The 17,040-nt window shown below is 32.1% G+C and overlaps 2 protein-coding genes across 2 annotated transcripts; both read left to right on the top strand.

Annotated features, from left to right (window-relative positions):
• Positions 1–11,622: 11,622 nt before the first annotated feature.
• Positions 11,623–12,683, top strand: LOC122588250. The gene is made up of 2 exons (XM_043760371.1): positions 11,623–12,435; positions 12,591–12,683. The coding sequence occupies exons 1-2, from the start codon at positions 11,623–11,625 to the stop codon at positions 12,681–12,683; spliced, it is 906 nt and encodes a 301-aa protein (XP_043616306.1).
• A 1,151-nt stretch (positions 12,684–13,834) lies between these two features.
• Positions 13,835–16,793, top strand: LOC122588240. Its single transcript, XM_043760364.1, has 9 exons — positions 13,835–14,024; positions 14,637–14,789; positions 15,176–15,341; positions 15,557–15,638; positions 16,132–16,176; positions 16,269–16,336; positions 16,459–16,519; positions 16,618–16,683; positions 16,767–16,793. The coding sequence occupies exons 1-9, from the start codon at positions 13,835–13,837 to the stop codon at positions 16,791–16,793; spliced, it is 858 nt and encodes a 285-aa protein (XP_043616299.1).
• Positions 16,794–17,040: the final 247 nt, after the last annotated feature.

Here is a 17,040-nt window from a genome sequence, read left to right as displayed (position 1 = left end):
AGGTTTGGAGTCAAACTTTGACCGGTTATTGACCAGGTTTGACTTGGGTTTTTTTACCAAAAAACGAGCCCGACCCGAACTTAACCCGGTTTCTAACCGAAATTAAAACCCGAAAACCCAAACCGGTTTGTAACCGTCGGGTTAGGTCAAACCCGAACCGGTTTGGGTCAAACCCGGTTGTTGACCAGTTTCGGGTTCGGTTTCGTTTTTGGGTTCTGGTTCCAACCCGGTTTTTTTGTACATCTCCCCAATACTTTAATCGAGTGTCTGTGTTAAATTACTTAGGGCCTGTTTGGTTCATTGGAATTCATTAGAATTCAATGGAATTGGAATGTAAATTCCATTGATTAGGGTGTTTGATTGAGAAACATACGGAATTGGAATTCTTGAAATTCCTTCAAATTCCCTCATTTGACTGAATTCAAGATTCCTTGGGTTCATGGAAGGAAAGTTTAAATACCTTAGGAATTTATGTATCTTTACCAAAATACCCATAAATCCAATAAAATTCTAATCTTTTTAACAAGAACTATCTCGGATACCAGAAATCGTGAGTAGAATTGTTTATACATGAATAACGAACATCAATGGGAAAAACACTGTTGTACATTCGTATTTTATTTTTTGGACAAAACCCATCAAATCTTGGAAGTAACAAGAACACCTGATTGTTTGCAACAAAAAAACAAAGTATGATGGTTGGAAAAGTCGATGGCTCCATTAAAAGCTTTCCTTGTGTGATCTTGTCTGATGTATCATGTTAAACCACTCATTAGTTTATATAAGTTTGTTGTTGGTGAGGTTGCAGTTTTAATGAATACTTCGAGGTTGAAGAAAGATGTATGATCTTGAATGATTTGATTGGGTTATTGGTGGTTGGTGATAATGGAAACTTTTTTGGTTGAAGAAAATGGGGGGCGGCAGTAACAATGGAGTTACTGGTGGTTTTGATTATTTTAACACACATATATGGAAATCAATTGTGTTTTTAATTATTGGAGGGTACTAACGTCTTTTGATCTTATACTATATTCCAATTCCAATGATAAATTAAACGCCCCCTTAGAAACATATCTCGTTACTGGTCACAAACACAATTCTAGTTTATTTAATTTTCACCAATAATATGAATGATCAGTTTATTACAAAATCTCTTTCTGAAACCAAAAGTATAGGTACAACATATATCCTGGTCAATTATAATTTCAATTGTACATTATGCACGTTTCTTCGTGTAGGATTCACACCACACTTGATGATGATAATCAAATGTGTGTTCTTCTATGGATATATACTCAAATTAATGAAACATTTAATTTAAATATTTCTTTCTCTGTACATGTATCTAGCTTGCAGGGGATGAAACTATATTGAAAGTAGAGTAGTCTGAGCTACAAAATCGCTGCATATTAAATTATTTTTATATAAAAAATGTTGAGTATTTTATCATGCTAGTTTTAAAATAAATATAGGATAAATAGTGATGAATGTTGATTACTCTGGAGTTATGAAAGATTTTCACAAGTTTATAAAGTCGTATTTATTTGTACAAGTGAAAGTGAAATAGAAACTAACAAAACTACCAAAAACTCTTTAAAACCAATACAAATAACCAAAAATCAATAAAAAACCATATCATAGTTACTTAGCACGGAATACGGATACAACAATATTAATTAGTGCTAAAAAACTTGTCCTACAAGTCACTTTTAGTCTTCGTTCTGCCACTATTTGCTTGAGCCGTCCGTCTAGTACTATTCTATCTTCATCCCATAATTAACTAAATTTGAGATCCCATCCTAATCGATGGTTTAGCGCTACATTATGTCAATTAATTAATTACCTAATCCTTTCATCCTTTGGTCATCTTGGCCCATGATCCTGCAAAAAAGATATAGTTCACTCTTACTCAAGGATGAAACTTTTAAGGGGCCAAAGGGGGTTCCAGCCCCTTCAAATTTTTATTTTTAATACCAATTTTCTTATATATTTTTCAAAAATAATTTTTCATCTTACGTATTAACCTCTTTAACAAAGCTAAATTTTATGTCTCATTGAATTCCGCCCCTTCATAACAATTGTTCAAGTTCCGCCATTGCTCTTACTTTGTCTTCAACTTATCAACTTTGCAAATAGGATTCTCCTTCAACAAGTTATCACGTCCTACACCCATATAATCATATCTACAACCATGATCCTCCGGAAAGGAGTGAAATCGACAATACCATCCACCACATCGACATCTAAACGCGAAAAACCCGACCTTTTTGTCACAAAAATACTGGCACCGTTTGTTCTTATGACAATCATCATCATGCTCAACTTCACCCAAATAATGTTCGAAACAACAATCAGGGTTTGAGATGTTTGAATTAGCTTTGACTTTGATTCTTGGTAACATGGTTTTCGTTTTGATGAGGGAATAGTCGATCTCTAATTTCTCCATGTGTTAAGTTTTTCTTGATTTTTTAAACTATGCGAAGTTTTGGGTTAGCATTCACGAATTTATATTTGTTTTGGTTATAAGGTTTCTTGGATTGCAAGTACATACATGAAAAACATACATATGGAAAGTCGGTTCAAAATTTTAATTTTGGAAGTATTCGGTTGTTTACGTACATATTAAGCAATAACTTGCCATATTTTAATGTTTCTATGTATTTAAATTTTAAGACAGTTTTATAAATATTTTATATATTATTATACGGTGTAAATTAGTGAATGTTAAAATTTTTAGAATATTGTTATTTAAGAAACACAGATAAAAAATATTGAAAAATAGTTATTACAATTTTTACAATCTTTAATTTTTAATCTTTAATTTATTTTAGCACCATATACATATATCAGTAATATCATATTTAAATATCATCAAATACTAACGATGTAAAATTGAATACTTATAATCAATATTTATTTCTATCAAAGGTGGTGGAAAAAAACAACGCATTCTTTACGCTTTATCGATATGTACTTAATAGGGTTAATTAGGGTACTTAATGAGGTTAATTACTTAAGTAGGGTGTATTTGTGTTTTTGTTTATACGATTCATCGGTATTTGCTTAATAGACATAATAGCTTCCTTTAGTTTAGAATATTTAATGTGCAAATTGTTAATGCCGAATTAATGGATGGCTAAATGATGTATCTTCTTCTTTGTTCTCTAAAAAGATGATATTTAATAGTATCTAATTGATAGATGTAATTAGGTTTCTATAAGATAGTTAATATTTATTTCATATGTATTTGCTTTATATACATTAAATCATCATCGGTGCTCTTTGGATTTGTGGTCGAGATAGGTCGAGTAAATAAAAGTAATAAAATTTACGAAGTAATTAATAATGTTTACATATATGGTTTAGTTTGCTACCATTAATTTCTCATAAATAGAAGAAGGCATATGAGAAGGCACATGCCTCTTGAAAACCGAAAGAGGTGTTCCATTAATTCATAAAATATGAGAAGGCAGTGATTTGTAATTGATGCTGCTAGAGGTTTAGAATATCTCCATGAAACGGCTGCCCCAAGATATTGCGCATGGGTGTCAAATCATCAAACATTTTCTTAGATAAAAACTGATTTTATATCATAAAAGATTTATAATGTGTATAGTATGATTTCTTATGAGATTGAATATGTTATTTGATTACTGTTCTTACCATGGCTAAAAGCTCGATTTGCCTCTTTTCTTTGTTGATGCCACATGCTTTTTTTTTCTTTTCAGTTTTTGTGAATTGAATAATATGAATCTTTTTATTACAATAATTTTTCGAGAGCTAAGCAGGGTATATTAACAACGGAGGATCAGAGTGCTGTTTACCCGAAAGTGAGCCTTTTTATTCATTTATTTATCAGGTTGATTTATATTATTTTTTGATTTGATTGGGTTTTTTAATTCAACGAAATTTGGTTGATAATATTTTAATTAACAAGATTTTTTTAATTTGAATTGTACTATTGTAGTTCCTTTTTTTGCAGCTTCATTGGTCATTTGGAGATTATGCTAAAGGTGTTGGATGAAATGGTTGAGACTCAAATTGTTTGTAATTTTAATTTATACGTAATATATAATTACATCTTCTAAGGTTTTTTGTTTTTATAATTTTGTTCAAGTGAAAATTTGTGTAGCCATTTTTAATTAAAGATACGTGCTCATGTCGTTAAATTTTACTTTATCTGATATATTTGTGTTTTCTGCATTTAGATGTAAGTAAGTAAGTAACACCCAATGCCGTCTTCCACGGGTTTTAGGTCCCAATACCTTGACGGTGTATGAGGGAGGTTAAGATGTAGACAGTCTTACCCCTACCACGACGGTGTAGAGAGGCTGCTTCCAGGTTCTATCTAAAGATAGAAAAGGACCTCCGGCCTTGCAAGGGATGAGGATAGAACCCATGACCTCTGTCTCCAGAAGCAAGGGTGTTAACCACTTGATCCAACCTTGCTGCTTTTGTTTTCTGCATTTAGATGTATTCACACAAATCGTTTTCATTCTCTATTTGCAGGAGTGTATGTGGAAAACCATACTTTGGTTTTCAATAAACATCAAAGGGAATCGCATTTCTTTGAAAGAGTTTTAAGTCGAGCATGGCTACATATGAAACTTTGTTTAATAAGATTTAGATAAGGTCTTTTTCTTGAGCATCATTAAGGATCAATAAGGTAATAAGGTCTTTTTCTTGAGCATCATTAAGGATCAATAAGGTAATAAGGTCTTTTTCTTGAGCATCATCAAGGATCAATAAGGTAGATATAGAATGTGAACTGTATGCTCAATTTCTGTGTGCAAACCACAAATATGATTTTTGTTGTTTTTTTGTCTAGCTTTTTATACCATTCTTTTGAGTATAATTTTTGGACACAAAATGAAGTCGATGTTATGTCCTGTTATGGAAAAAGGGACAAGTGGCCATTGTTGCTCATGATGTCGACCCCATTGAGTAGGAAAAATGCAACAAATCTATGCTTTAAGTACATTTCAGCATGAAAATTAATAAGATGGAGTTCAACAAAATCTTGGAGCCATTGAGGTCTGTTTTCAAATTAACTTTGATTGACCATATTGCTTTTTGGAAATTATATGGTTACAGAAATGGTCGTTAGACTACATACACGTGTCGCTTGGATCATGTGCAAGCAAGACGATGTCCCATATGCTATTGTAAGAACTGGTGCAAGCAAGGCGATGTCCCAGATGCTATTGTAAGAACTGGACACCGTTATTGTTTTAGTACTCTTATTTATCACATATGATGGTCGGGCCATGGGTCAGATTCATACTCATAAACATCAGTTTGAACCGACCTTTCTATAAAAAGATGTAACAGTCAAATGGTTGAAGGTGGCTTTTACGCATTTGTTTGCCAGCATTTTTGTTTTCCTATCTTAACTTTACGAGTGCATTCAGAAGAGGAAAAGTTGCTACTATGGTCGTTTACGATACGCGGGATTTGTGACATAAAAACACATGTAATGGTTTTTGTTATGATCCTTTTAAACCCAATAAGCCTTATAACCCCAATATTTCGACAGAGGCATGGACAGGATGGCGTGTTTGGTTTATTCTTTTTCTCACTGATTGTATCTTTTATTTTTGGATTTCGAGCTCTAGCTAACTTAACTTCTATAATTCAAATCTCTACAGGTTCACTAAATTTGGTGGTGAGGGGCATAAGAGGCATGTGGAACATTTGGCATTTGAGGTTGTCAGACAAAAGGGTGGATCATTTGGTAATAAATCTGTAAGTGTACTACTTCCAAATTTTGTGTACTTTTTTAGTCTAAAGATTTTCTGATTATGTTTGTGATTATTCGATGTACTTAAGTACATTATGCAATCGTTTATAGCCCGTTTACTGGTACAACCCATTAATGATCCACTTAGCACTTAACTACTTAAAGCATCTAATAATCACAAACATAATCGGAAAAACTGTAGAGATTTGAATTATAGAAGTTAAGTTAGCTAGAGCTCTAATAACAATTCAAGTGCATTATCCTGTTTCAAGTGCGCACTGAGCTGATAAGAAATCACATATTGCTTTTCCGGTTTAGGCTATCTAAGTACGTGAGGCCTGATCATAAGTATGTGTAGCAGTGGGCTGGATTTACAAGAAGGTGGTTTTTCAGTTATTCGGAATCACACATGTCTAAGATAATTGAGCAGCTTCTTCAATAAACTAAATAATAGCTCCCCTAAATATACCTATAAGTTATAAGACGTGCCCTGAAATGTGTTGCATTACTTCAAAAGAAAAATATCAACTATAAAATCTATTACTTCATAACATGAGTTTTCAATGTAAATGGAATCTCAAAAACGTGCGTTTACATGTGTTTTCCTCCAGCCGTGCATTGCACGGGCGTGCACTTTATCTTACAAACGTACATAACAACTTGTGAAGCCCGGCCGTGCAACGCACGGGCCTTCACTCTAATACATATGGAAAGTCGGTTCAAAATTTTAATTTTGGAAGTATTCGGTTGTTTACGTACATATTAAGTAATAACTTGCCATATTTTAATGTTTCTATGTATTTAAATTTTAAGACAGTTTTATAAATATTTTATATATTATTATACCGTGTAGATTAGTGAATGTTAAAATTTTTAGAATATTGTTATTTAAGAAACACAGATAAAAAATATTGAAAAATAGTTATTACAATTTTTACAATCTTTAATTTTTAATCTTTAATTTATTTTAGCACCATATACATATATCAGTAATATCATATTTAAATATCATCAAATACTAACGATGTAAAATTGAATACTTATAATCAATATTTATTACGCTATATAATAAGAAAAATCTATGTAAAAGTCATAATTTGGTATCAACGTACAACATAAACAAAAAGATCGAAATTGTATAAAGAAGAGAAGCAATTTTATAAATAAAAAAAGAGATTAGTATCCTGAAATTTAACAAACTTTGTTAAATGGTATTTGTGTCCCTTCTTGGGATCATACAGTTGGCTCGAGTCAACCCAACCAGACATGCTAAAGGATGATGAAACAGTTTGGATGATATGGGCAGAAGTGGTCCAGTTATTCTAAGACGGATGACGGATGCTTGATTAATTAGAGATAAACTGAATACGATGGAACAACACACAACAATGAGAGGACCGAATGAGAGGTATCCTTCGGGTGGTGATTCCCTATTGGTAACTCACAAACCTCATATGTAGGAGAATTGGTACGCCATGCACGGTTCATTTGGACTGAACCTCCGATGATAGATGTAATCCTAGTTAGAGAGAGAGTTGTATGTGGTGATCATTGTGATGTTGGAATGATAATCTAAGGGCAACTATATACTTATAGTGCCCATTTTGGGTAATAGCATGCTTTGCTTTGGGAGTGTTTCATCACCCTGAGTATTAGATTTTCCCTTGTCTTATGAATCCTTGTATCTATTAGACGATAGCGAGTCTCTTCTTAGCTGTTTCATGAGAATCATTTTGGCTCGACTCACTCTTTGGTTCATCTCTTTTACTGATCTGCCTTGTTGGTTCATCCTACTTATAAGACACCAGAATCAATAACAAAGCTAACCTGATTTATAATCAGATTTAGAATACGAACAAGTAGAGAATTGTTATTAAGATAGAGATTAATATCTTTAGAGATTATTATTACAGAATTAAAGATATAATAAGAACAAGATCTAATATCACCAAGTTGATGATACAAATTATACAGAATGATATATATGAATATAAGAAGAGAAATATCGAATGTAAGCAGCCAAAGAGAAAATAATGATCAATTGAATTGTTTTCTGGCTAAATTGACATAAGGGTGTATATATATCTCCAAGTTCCACTTTAGTCCCTCCTCTTTATCTTCTTTTCATTTCCAGCTATAACTTCAATACTTGACATCTTTAGCCCTTATCCAGACTTCTATGAGTAGAATTAATCCTGCAGATACTAAATAATGTAATAAGTAACTCTTTAACCATAAACTTGTATATTTTAACACTACTCACTGGTCCATCTTAAGTGTTGGTCCATCATACCGATTCATCTTGCTCTTCATCTTTTTTGTTGGTACATCTTATTTAAAGAGATTGGCCTATTTATGTTAGAAGAATAGCTAGTTTGGTCTATACACCAACACAATTCTACTTAATTTGCACACTAATTTGACTTATCAGGCTATTGCAATTAGTCTTTTTCTGAAAATAAAACTACAGCCACAATATATAAATCCTCTAGTCAATTATAGTTTCAATTCAACTGAATATATAGCAACGAAAGTTCCCATTAGCAGATATAGTACATTAGTTATGCACATTTCTTCTTTGCAGGATTCGCACACACTTGAAACATTTAATTTAATCTACATTATATATAAAAAGATATATGGTAATATAAGACTGTTAGGTATCTAAGTTTAGGTGTTAAACACTCACATATTAATTTTTTAATCTATAAATTTCATAGGGGTCAAAATATTTATTCATTAAACAAAAAATTTTAAGAAATTAATGATTGAACTAAATTAAAAAGTTCTAATTGATGGTTTATGTTATTTTTAAGGTTTTTAAAATAACTTTTCATCCTTGGCATGTATATGTTGAATTGTTGCTCAACTACGAAAAGAGAATACCCAAAAACCGCATCTTTTTCTTTGTATGCCTGTTGCTAGCTTGCAGGGTCGGAACAAATCCGCTCATATATATAGCTGCTGCTTCTTCTTCTTCTTTTTTTTTTTTTTTTTTAATATATAGCATGTTGAGTATTTAATTGTGATATCATGCACCAAAAAAGTATAGGATAAATACCAATGAATGTTGATAACTCTCGACTTATGAAAGATTGCACAATTGTCACAAAAGTATAAGATTTATAAAGTCATATTAATTAAATTTGTATAACTAAATATGAAATAGAAACTAACAAAACTGTCAAAAACTCATATAAACCAATACAAATAGCCAAAAACAATAGAAAACATTAATAATAGTACTAGCCATATAGTCATTATCATAACTTTGCACGAATACAATAATATTAGTGCTAATAAGTTTATCGTGTCGATCAGGTCACTTTCAATCTTGGTTATGCCAGCTGTCTAGTGATATTGTGTCTTCATCCTGCGATAATAATCATCCGTTCTGAAAAGGTAAATAAAACCGAGTCGTTTGATTAATCTAGAGATTCCATAATTAATTAACCTGGTCGATCCTTAATTTGGTCATCTTGGCCCATGGTCAGTCAAACAAGATATAATTCACCATTACTTTCTCGTTAATAATCTTGTTTTGTAGGAAGCTTCCGATCGAACTTTAAAAACAACGTACCCATTAGTAATTGCCAGCCAACCGGCACCCTTGATCGAATTTAATTATCTTGCCATCGATTATTATATATCGAATTGTTAGCAATTAATTCGAAAGCTAATAAACTAATGATGATCGATAAAAGCCTATTTAATTATTAATTAAACCCTTATCTTCAACTTATCGACTTTGAAAATAGGATTTTCCTTCAACAAATAATCACGTCCCACACCCGAATAATCGTATCTACACCCATGATCCTCCGGAAAAGAGTGAAGTCGACAATACCACCCACCACAACGACATCTAAACGCGAACAATGACCCAACTCTTTTATCACAAAAATACTGGCATGACCGCCGTTTGTTCTTCTCAATATCATCATGCAAGTAGTCATGATCAAAATCTAAACAATCATCAGGATTTGAGATGTTTGAAGCTTTGACTTTGATTCTCGGTAACATGGTTATCGTTTTGATGAGAGAATAATCGTATGTATCGTTCTCCATGTGTTTGGTTTTTCTTCTTGATTTCGTAAACTATGCTAGCTGAAGTTAATTTTGGGTTATAGCATTCGATCACGTATTTATATATTTGTTTGAATTGGTTGTAAGGTTTCTTGGATTGCAAGTACATACATGGAAAGTCGGTTCAAAATTTCAATATTGGAAGTACTCGTGCTATCGGCATATTGATAACTTGCCATATTTTAAAAAAATTTTTAACAATTTAAATTTTAAAATATTTCTTCAATACTTCATAATATAATACAAACTAGATTTTAAACCCGTGTCTAACACTGGACACGTGTTTACGATATTATCAATATTAGATCTTCATACATTCAATTCATAAAAGCTTATAATTTGAAGATATATGGTTATAAATGTTATACTTTGCAAGTTATAGTACAATAATTATAGGTTTGTTACTTTCATTATTAGCCGAGACATATTGATGGAATTATTTTGTCGTAATCATTCTACAAGGCACATGCTACAATAATTTATCTATTATAAAAAATTTTTGAAACCAGTTTATATTGTGATAGATATTATTATGAAAAATAATTAAGAATTAAAATATAAACATACTTGTGATCATATATTTGACATTCAAGCATATGTATTTGATGTGAGCCCATAATACGAATAGGTTTATTTTCAATAACCTGTCCTATGATCATTAGATAACAATTATGATTGTTTTAATGTTTTTTATAACAATTAGGACTCTTGATTTGAGTGACAATTGTATCTTTAAAAAATTAAATATAAATACTTTTTCTAACTTTTTTTAAAAAAGTTTTAAAAATCTCCTCAAGTTAACTGCTAAAAATATATAAAAATTAATTATTCAGGGCTAAAAAGTGTAAATTATTGATGAAAAACCAAAAAAGTGTAAATTAATGAGATTTTTTCTATAAAATAATATAATTACTAATATAACAATAATATATGTGGATAATGATTATTAGGATTTTTAATTTATAGTTAATCTGGATGATGGAACAAGCGAGAATCAATTTGATGAAATCGAGCGATTTGATTGGTTAATAAGTCATTAGTTCAACTGTTTTATACTATATATAAAGATAAAGATACTATTTTATTTTACTCTTAAACTTGTATAAACACATGAGCAGTAATGATTTATAAATATCTTAATTTTAATACCCGTATAATGTATTACTAGCTAATTGATAAAGTAGTCTTTGTAATGTTAAAATTAATACATCATATTTATGTTGATTTTTCAAAATTGTTAACAAGTGATTTTGTAAATCAGATTTATAAGTTATGCTACTAGGTACAGAATTGTCTATGAACAAATTCGTGGGAAAAGAGAGATTTTCCACGGATTTTGCCGTTGTTGAAAGGGATGTCATTGCCACCACTCACTACTACCGCTGCCATTACATCCACCAATACACTGTTTCTGCTACCATCATTATTGTCTACGTATCATATATGTGCGCATTCATCTAGTATATGAAAAATGTGTACTTATTAATTTTTTTTCGAAAATTAAGAATTTGCTAGATAAATCCATACGTACAGCCACCTAAATCTAAACACGTTTTAAGTAATGATGCAAGCATTGATCATGCTAACAAGAAAAAAATATAATACTCTATTAATCTTTTCAAACATAGGAAATGTTTTAGGTGAACATCCCCATAACTACTAACTCACTTCTAGTTCTAGGTTCTAGCTACCAACTCTCCTAAGTTAACTTCATGCACATATATATATATATAGAAGACCGCGCGTGCATATTTTAACTAAGCAACAATTCATATATATCATATCCAACACGTACCATGGTAGATCAAGAAACCAACGAATTCCAGACTACGGAACGAATCAAGCAAACGATTTCGATTCCTTTCCTATGGGAAGAAAAGCCAGGAACACCAAAAACCGGTTGGAAACGCGTTAACGACCCAATCATGCAAATGCCTATCAAGCTAATCGCTTCGGTCCCCTTCATGTGGGAAGAAAAGCCAGGAACACCACTTGCCGGTCCCTTTTCGCACCCTTCATCATCACGAGAAGCAAAGATGATCATGCCTTGTACACCACCTCAACCCGTTAATAGAAGTAACCCGTTTGAGGGTTCTGGTTCTGATTCTGATTCTGATTCCGGTCATGATCATTTTAATCAAGAAATTAATCTTGGTTCGGAAACAGAACTAGGATTCATTCACTCTTCATCAAATTATCAAAATGCATCCCATAAAAACAATCCATTTTGTGATACTTCTGATGATGAATTTGAACATGGTGATGACAATAATGACGACGACTACCTTCATGCTCCTTCATCACCGGCTTGGGAAACCGAAAGTGTTGCGAGCAGTTATGCTACTGAAATAACTACTGCATCGACCTTAGCTGGCTCGTCATTCTTGGAAAGCATGTTTCCACTCATGACCAAGAAAGCTAGTGGTGTGACAGAAACGAAGGCTGATCATGGCTCGAGGGGGATAACGAATAATACGTGTACTCAGATTGTAAGCTATGATGCTGATGAGAGAAAGCCCTTTACACTTGGTGAAATGATTATGATGAGCCGAAGAAGAAGTTTTCTTAAGAGGGCTGTGAGATCACTTCAACACGATGATCACTCAACGGTACGTACGTAATTACCCTCGTTCTATATAATTATTTTTTTTACAGTTGGGCCGCCTGCATAAGCACAACAGATCACCAGCACTTTATTTTGGATTGTATTGAACTTATTTCATTCAAGAATTGTAAGGTTGATTGGACATATTTTTAATGGCAGGACTTAATGATGATGAATGGATTTGGATGTTGTGGAATTGATATTGGAGGATTGCAGAAATTGAAGAGGCAACTGCAGCTCAAATTGATATAGAATGGAACACAAATTAATTTGATGCAGCAATATGCATATACATTGGGGAGAGCTGTTTTTGGTGTTTGTAATTTCACTTTTGTATATGTCATGATGTAAATTTTTAGTTCCAAAATGAAGATGACTACATTTCAGAAACACAAGAATGTTATTTGAATTCAGCCCTGATTAAGTACGTTGTTGATAAGACAATTATGAGTCAAATGTAAAGAAGTCATCTTTTGTAAGTTGATTTGAATGGCCGCAGGTAGGTCAAGTTTAACGTGATTTTTATTTGAGATTAATATAAAAAACTTTAAAAATTGAGAAATGCTAAATACACATACTCTGTGATTTAGTAAATTAAAAATTTCATTAATTAAAAAGCCAACAATATAGGACCAGTTCCGTAATATGAGTTTAAGGCCGAGTGTGAGGATGGTTTAATTTTTTTTAGGGCTCACATCCGGAGACAGTTTGTGATGAAAAACTCGCATATCTGTCACAATATCCGTCTGACACATTGACCTGACCCGAATACATTACATACATGATTATCTTTTTATTTTTCCAATGGTCGAGTATCAACAACCATGTAACGTTAATTGGTTTACTAAGTAAAAGGATTATAAGTAAAACGGATCCTTGATCATTATTCATGAGAAAGTCATAAAATAAATCAAAATAGAAAAAGCAGACAGGAACAGTTTTCTAGATCCTTGATCATTATTCATGAGAAAGTCCGTTATCTGATAATTAGCAACTACAGGTTTGAGGCAAGTATTTTTTTAATCGAATCTAGAAACGAAATTTACCTAAATCCGATCTTTACCCGATTCATTAATATTCCTATTCGTGATAAAATCCACATTTGTTAAAAAAGTTCATTTAATTTAATAAGCAATGAATGCAGATTTTTTCTTTTTTATTATTATTAAATATTTTGACATTCTTGTCAAAGTCAAAAGGAAAGTGAGGCCCACATTTTCAAATGTAGTACGTGCTCTCGGCGCTATATAATTCAGCACCAAAATATATGCCACCCTGTCTGTATACATTGATTACATTTCCTTTGAAAAAAAATCTCACAATTTCACCAAATCAAACAACTAGCTAGGGTTTTCTTGTTCTTCATTCTGCTGTCAGTACTAGATATATAGTGTCACACACACATGGATGAAGTTATAAAGGAAATGATGGAAGGATTAGCTATAAATGAATCATCATCATCATCTTTGTATGTTGATCTTGAGTATGAGTTTGATGCATGTCAGTTCTTCGATTTATCTGTTAACGAAACGGATTCTGATGTACGAAAAGCAGAAGGATGGTTCAGATGTATTCCTGAATATCCGCCTGCTCGTAAGCATGCATATATTTCTCATTTTTATTATTACTTAGAGTTTTAATTTAGTAAGGCTGCTTGATTTGTTGATTTATAGTGCTTGAATCTAAATTATATTCTGATTTTTATTCAAATAACAGTGTTTTGAGATACAAAGTAATTTTGTTCTTACTCATCAATTGTGTATTAAAGTTTATATATGTTTTATGTCTGAGGTTAAGCTACATAGAACTTTTTAATTAACCATGATAATATAATGAAGATGATTTTTGCTCCAATATTTTCCTAATTGTAGTTTTAACAAAAAGATCGATCTGCATATATAGTGATCAGAAATGTTTCTTAAGGACATAAATAACTAACGTTATAATCGATAGAGATTGAATGTACATTATGAATTCATAAACTACATATCTACACCTCCTAAACAATGTAAGTAGGTTGTAAATGAGTCAATGTGAACTAGCTTGTTGAATTCCAGTGCTATATATAGTATATGTTACCACAAGTTTTATTTTGTTTTTGTTACTACTTATTTGGTTTGAAGGACTTTATATATAACTGGCAGCTAGCTATGTGAACTTTCTTTGATGTATTTCTTATGATTAATAAATATTGTGGATGTTTAGCTTACATTTTGAAGATTAAGCTGAAGAGCACTCCTGCAAATGAAGTTTATAGCACCAACTCCCTCAAAACAGGAGGTGTTGAAGATGTTAGTCCGTCCGTGATAACTCCTTCAGATTGTGGCTTAATGTCCTCTTCAGATGAGAAAAATGAAGGTGTGTATTACTTCATGCTGTTTAATGCGTTCAAGTATATATTTTATGATGGTGGTCTGTAAGATCCCATGACGACTTCTAATCCTCTAGCCGTGCCACAAAAAATTTGGAGTCGGTTTATTAATCAACTATAAATGCAATGTACGGACATTCTTTCTTTCCTTATGTTCAACTAAACTAATCAAGTGTACTTAGGGATTTAGTTTGTCATAAATGATATCCACAGTTGAAATAAAAGTAAGTTTGGCAACGAATGTCGGTATATAACTGAAATTACTAAAAGTAAAGAAATGAATGCATCTCTTTCGTTAGTTTCTAGTTTGTTGAGCATATATTATGTGCAGATGACTAACCACATGCTTAATATGTATATCCAACTGTTTCAGTTTTCAGTTGTGAAAATCTCCTTGCTGATATACAATTTCTGAAAGGTGAATTCAAGTCCATGAGTAGATCATCTAATTCAAGTACTAAAACATTTATGAAGCCTACTGCCTGTCGTATGGCCAAGCTGAATAACATGGTAGATACTCATACCGGAAGTGATGGAAGGTGGTTATCTTTAACTCGATCGATTCTAGTCTTTTATATTTTCTGTCTAACTACAGTCATTGTATAGACAAGCTGGTGTATATATATAGTTATATGCATAGACACTGTGTAACTTTTTATTTTTCTGCTTCTCTTATAATATTTCTCAGATTTTCTATATATTATACTGTTTTATTTCTCATAAATCATTTTTTTCTGATTTCCAATTTTTACAGGTCACCAAAGGTTCAAACTCCTAATGGATCAGAAACTGAAGACACCAAAAGACAGAAATTAGAGATTGGCTTTTTGCGTAAGGTGCATTGCGTTGGACTTTTAAGTATATATTTATTTGTTATGTCAAGAGTTTTCTTCTGTATATATATTAAAGTGAATATGATCGATTATGCAGAGACACAGACATATATACTCATATAGTATGTACTCGATTGTTATATTAGACCATAATAAAGTATACGTACGAGTTTTTGTCCTTTTTGGTCAAGTTTTAGCCCACCTTGTGAAATCAGAGAAGCAACCTAAAGTAGTACTAACAAGGTTTGATGATGATTTTGTGGATGGAGCACATTAATACATTAAAATCATTTAAACTTCTTTATAAAAATGTTCTGTAGGTTATATTAATATGACTAACGGCGTCCTTAACGATGCAGAGACTTCTAGTAACTACTTGTTTTGTAATAGATACATATTACCATCCTCTGGTCAGACCATCAGTTAAAAAACTTACTATACCTCCATCAATTTGTACTGGTATAATATTCTAATTTCTCTTTGTTTCACAAAATAGGTTTCACAGCTGAAGCACCAAACCTCACTTTCGCACAAGACAAAGGTAAAGTACTTAGTAGCCTTGGAAAGATAGACTTCGAGACCGTGAATAAATACTTGATATAATAAAAATGTGCATATTGCTCATGTCCACAGCCCGGATCTAAAACTACCGTCCCTAAAGAACCGAAGTTGATGACGGAAGAAAGAGCTCAATGGCGTAGGTAATATTTCTTGTCAGAATCTGCAGCTTTACTTTCAATAAGTTTATCATACGCAAGCTGCAAACGATGAACATTGGATAATTCCATTCAACACATGTATATTTTCTTTCTTTAAGTTTTAGGTCCCATAGTAATCCTGAAACGAATATGCATACCTTCAAAGCACTACCATTGAATAGAAAGGTGTGTACCCAAGATCAACTAACATATAAATTTAGTTCCGTTTCCATTTAAAAACAACTTCATAAAATCGTATCTTATATGAATCTATGATTTTGCAGATATTTGATTCTCCTTCATTGCCCATCCGTATGAAAAGCATGACTCGGTCCACGCCTGAAATACAGGTTGTACTAAATCTATTAATCGTATACACATTCCATTTAATTAGATACATCTAAACGTTTTTATCTATCAACGCTTTTTGCAGAAGTTTCGCTTCAAGTATGACAACTGATCATACACCTTTCAAGACGTTAAATTTTCTCTACCAGCCGTCATCTTTAATGATTTCAATATATAAAATGGAAGAAATTAAGAACACCATTTCCATCAATGATCTATATCTATGGGGTCAGTATAACAGTACCATATTGAAAATTGCACATCATCTTCGACATACCATGATGGCAAGGAGAGCAAATGCTTTGATGGATGGTTCTTCAAAGAGGAAACTGATAAATCCGTTTTTTGTGTTTGTATTC

This window comes from Erigeron canadensis, chromosome 1, assembly GCF_010389155.1.
Source record: "Erigeron canadensis isolate Cc75 chromosome 1, C_canadensis_v1, whole genome shotgun sequence".
NCBI classification, from domain to species: domain Eukaryota; kingdom Viridiplantae; phylum Streptophyta; class Magnoliopsida; order Asterales; family Asteraceae; genus Erigeron; species Erigeron canadensis.
The sequence above is the reverse complement of the archived record's forward strand: the minus strand, read 5'-3'. Positions and strand labels throughout refer to the sequence as shown.

Excerpts from the sequence above, each read along its gene's own strand:
- LOC122588250 (XM_043760371.1), top strand. The coding sequence starts at position 11,623 with ATGGTAGATCAAGAAACCAACGAATTCCAGACTACGGAACGAATCAAG. Across the intron at positions 12,436-12,590 it reads AACACGATGATCACTCAACG|GACTTAATGATGATGAATGG; the intron begins GTACGTACGTAA and ends TTTTAATGGCAG.
- LOC122588240 (XM_043760364.1), top strand. The coding sequence starts at position 13,835 with ATGGATGAAGTTATAAAGGAAATGATGGAAGGATTAGCTATAAATGAA. Across the intron at positions 15,342-15,556 it reads CATACCGGAAGTGATGGAAG|GTCACCAAAGGTTCAAACTC; the intron begins GTGGTTATCTTT and ends CAATTTTTACAG. Across the intron at positions 16,684-16,766 it reads GGTCCACGCCTGAAATACAG|AAGTTTCGCTTCAAGTATGA; the intron begins GTTGTACTAAAT and ends CGCTTTTTGCAG.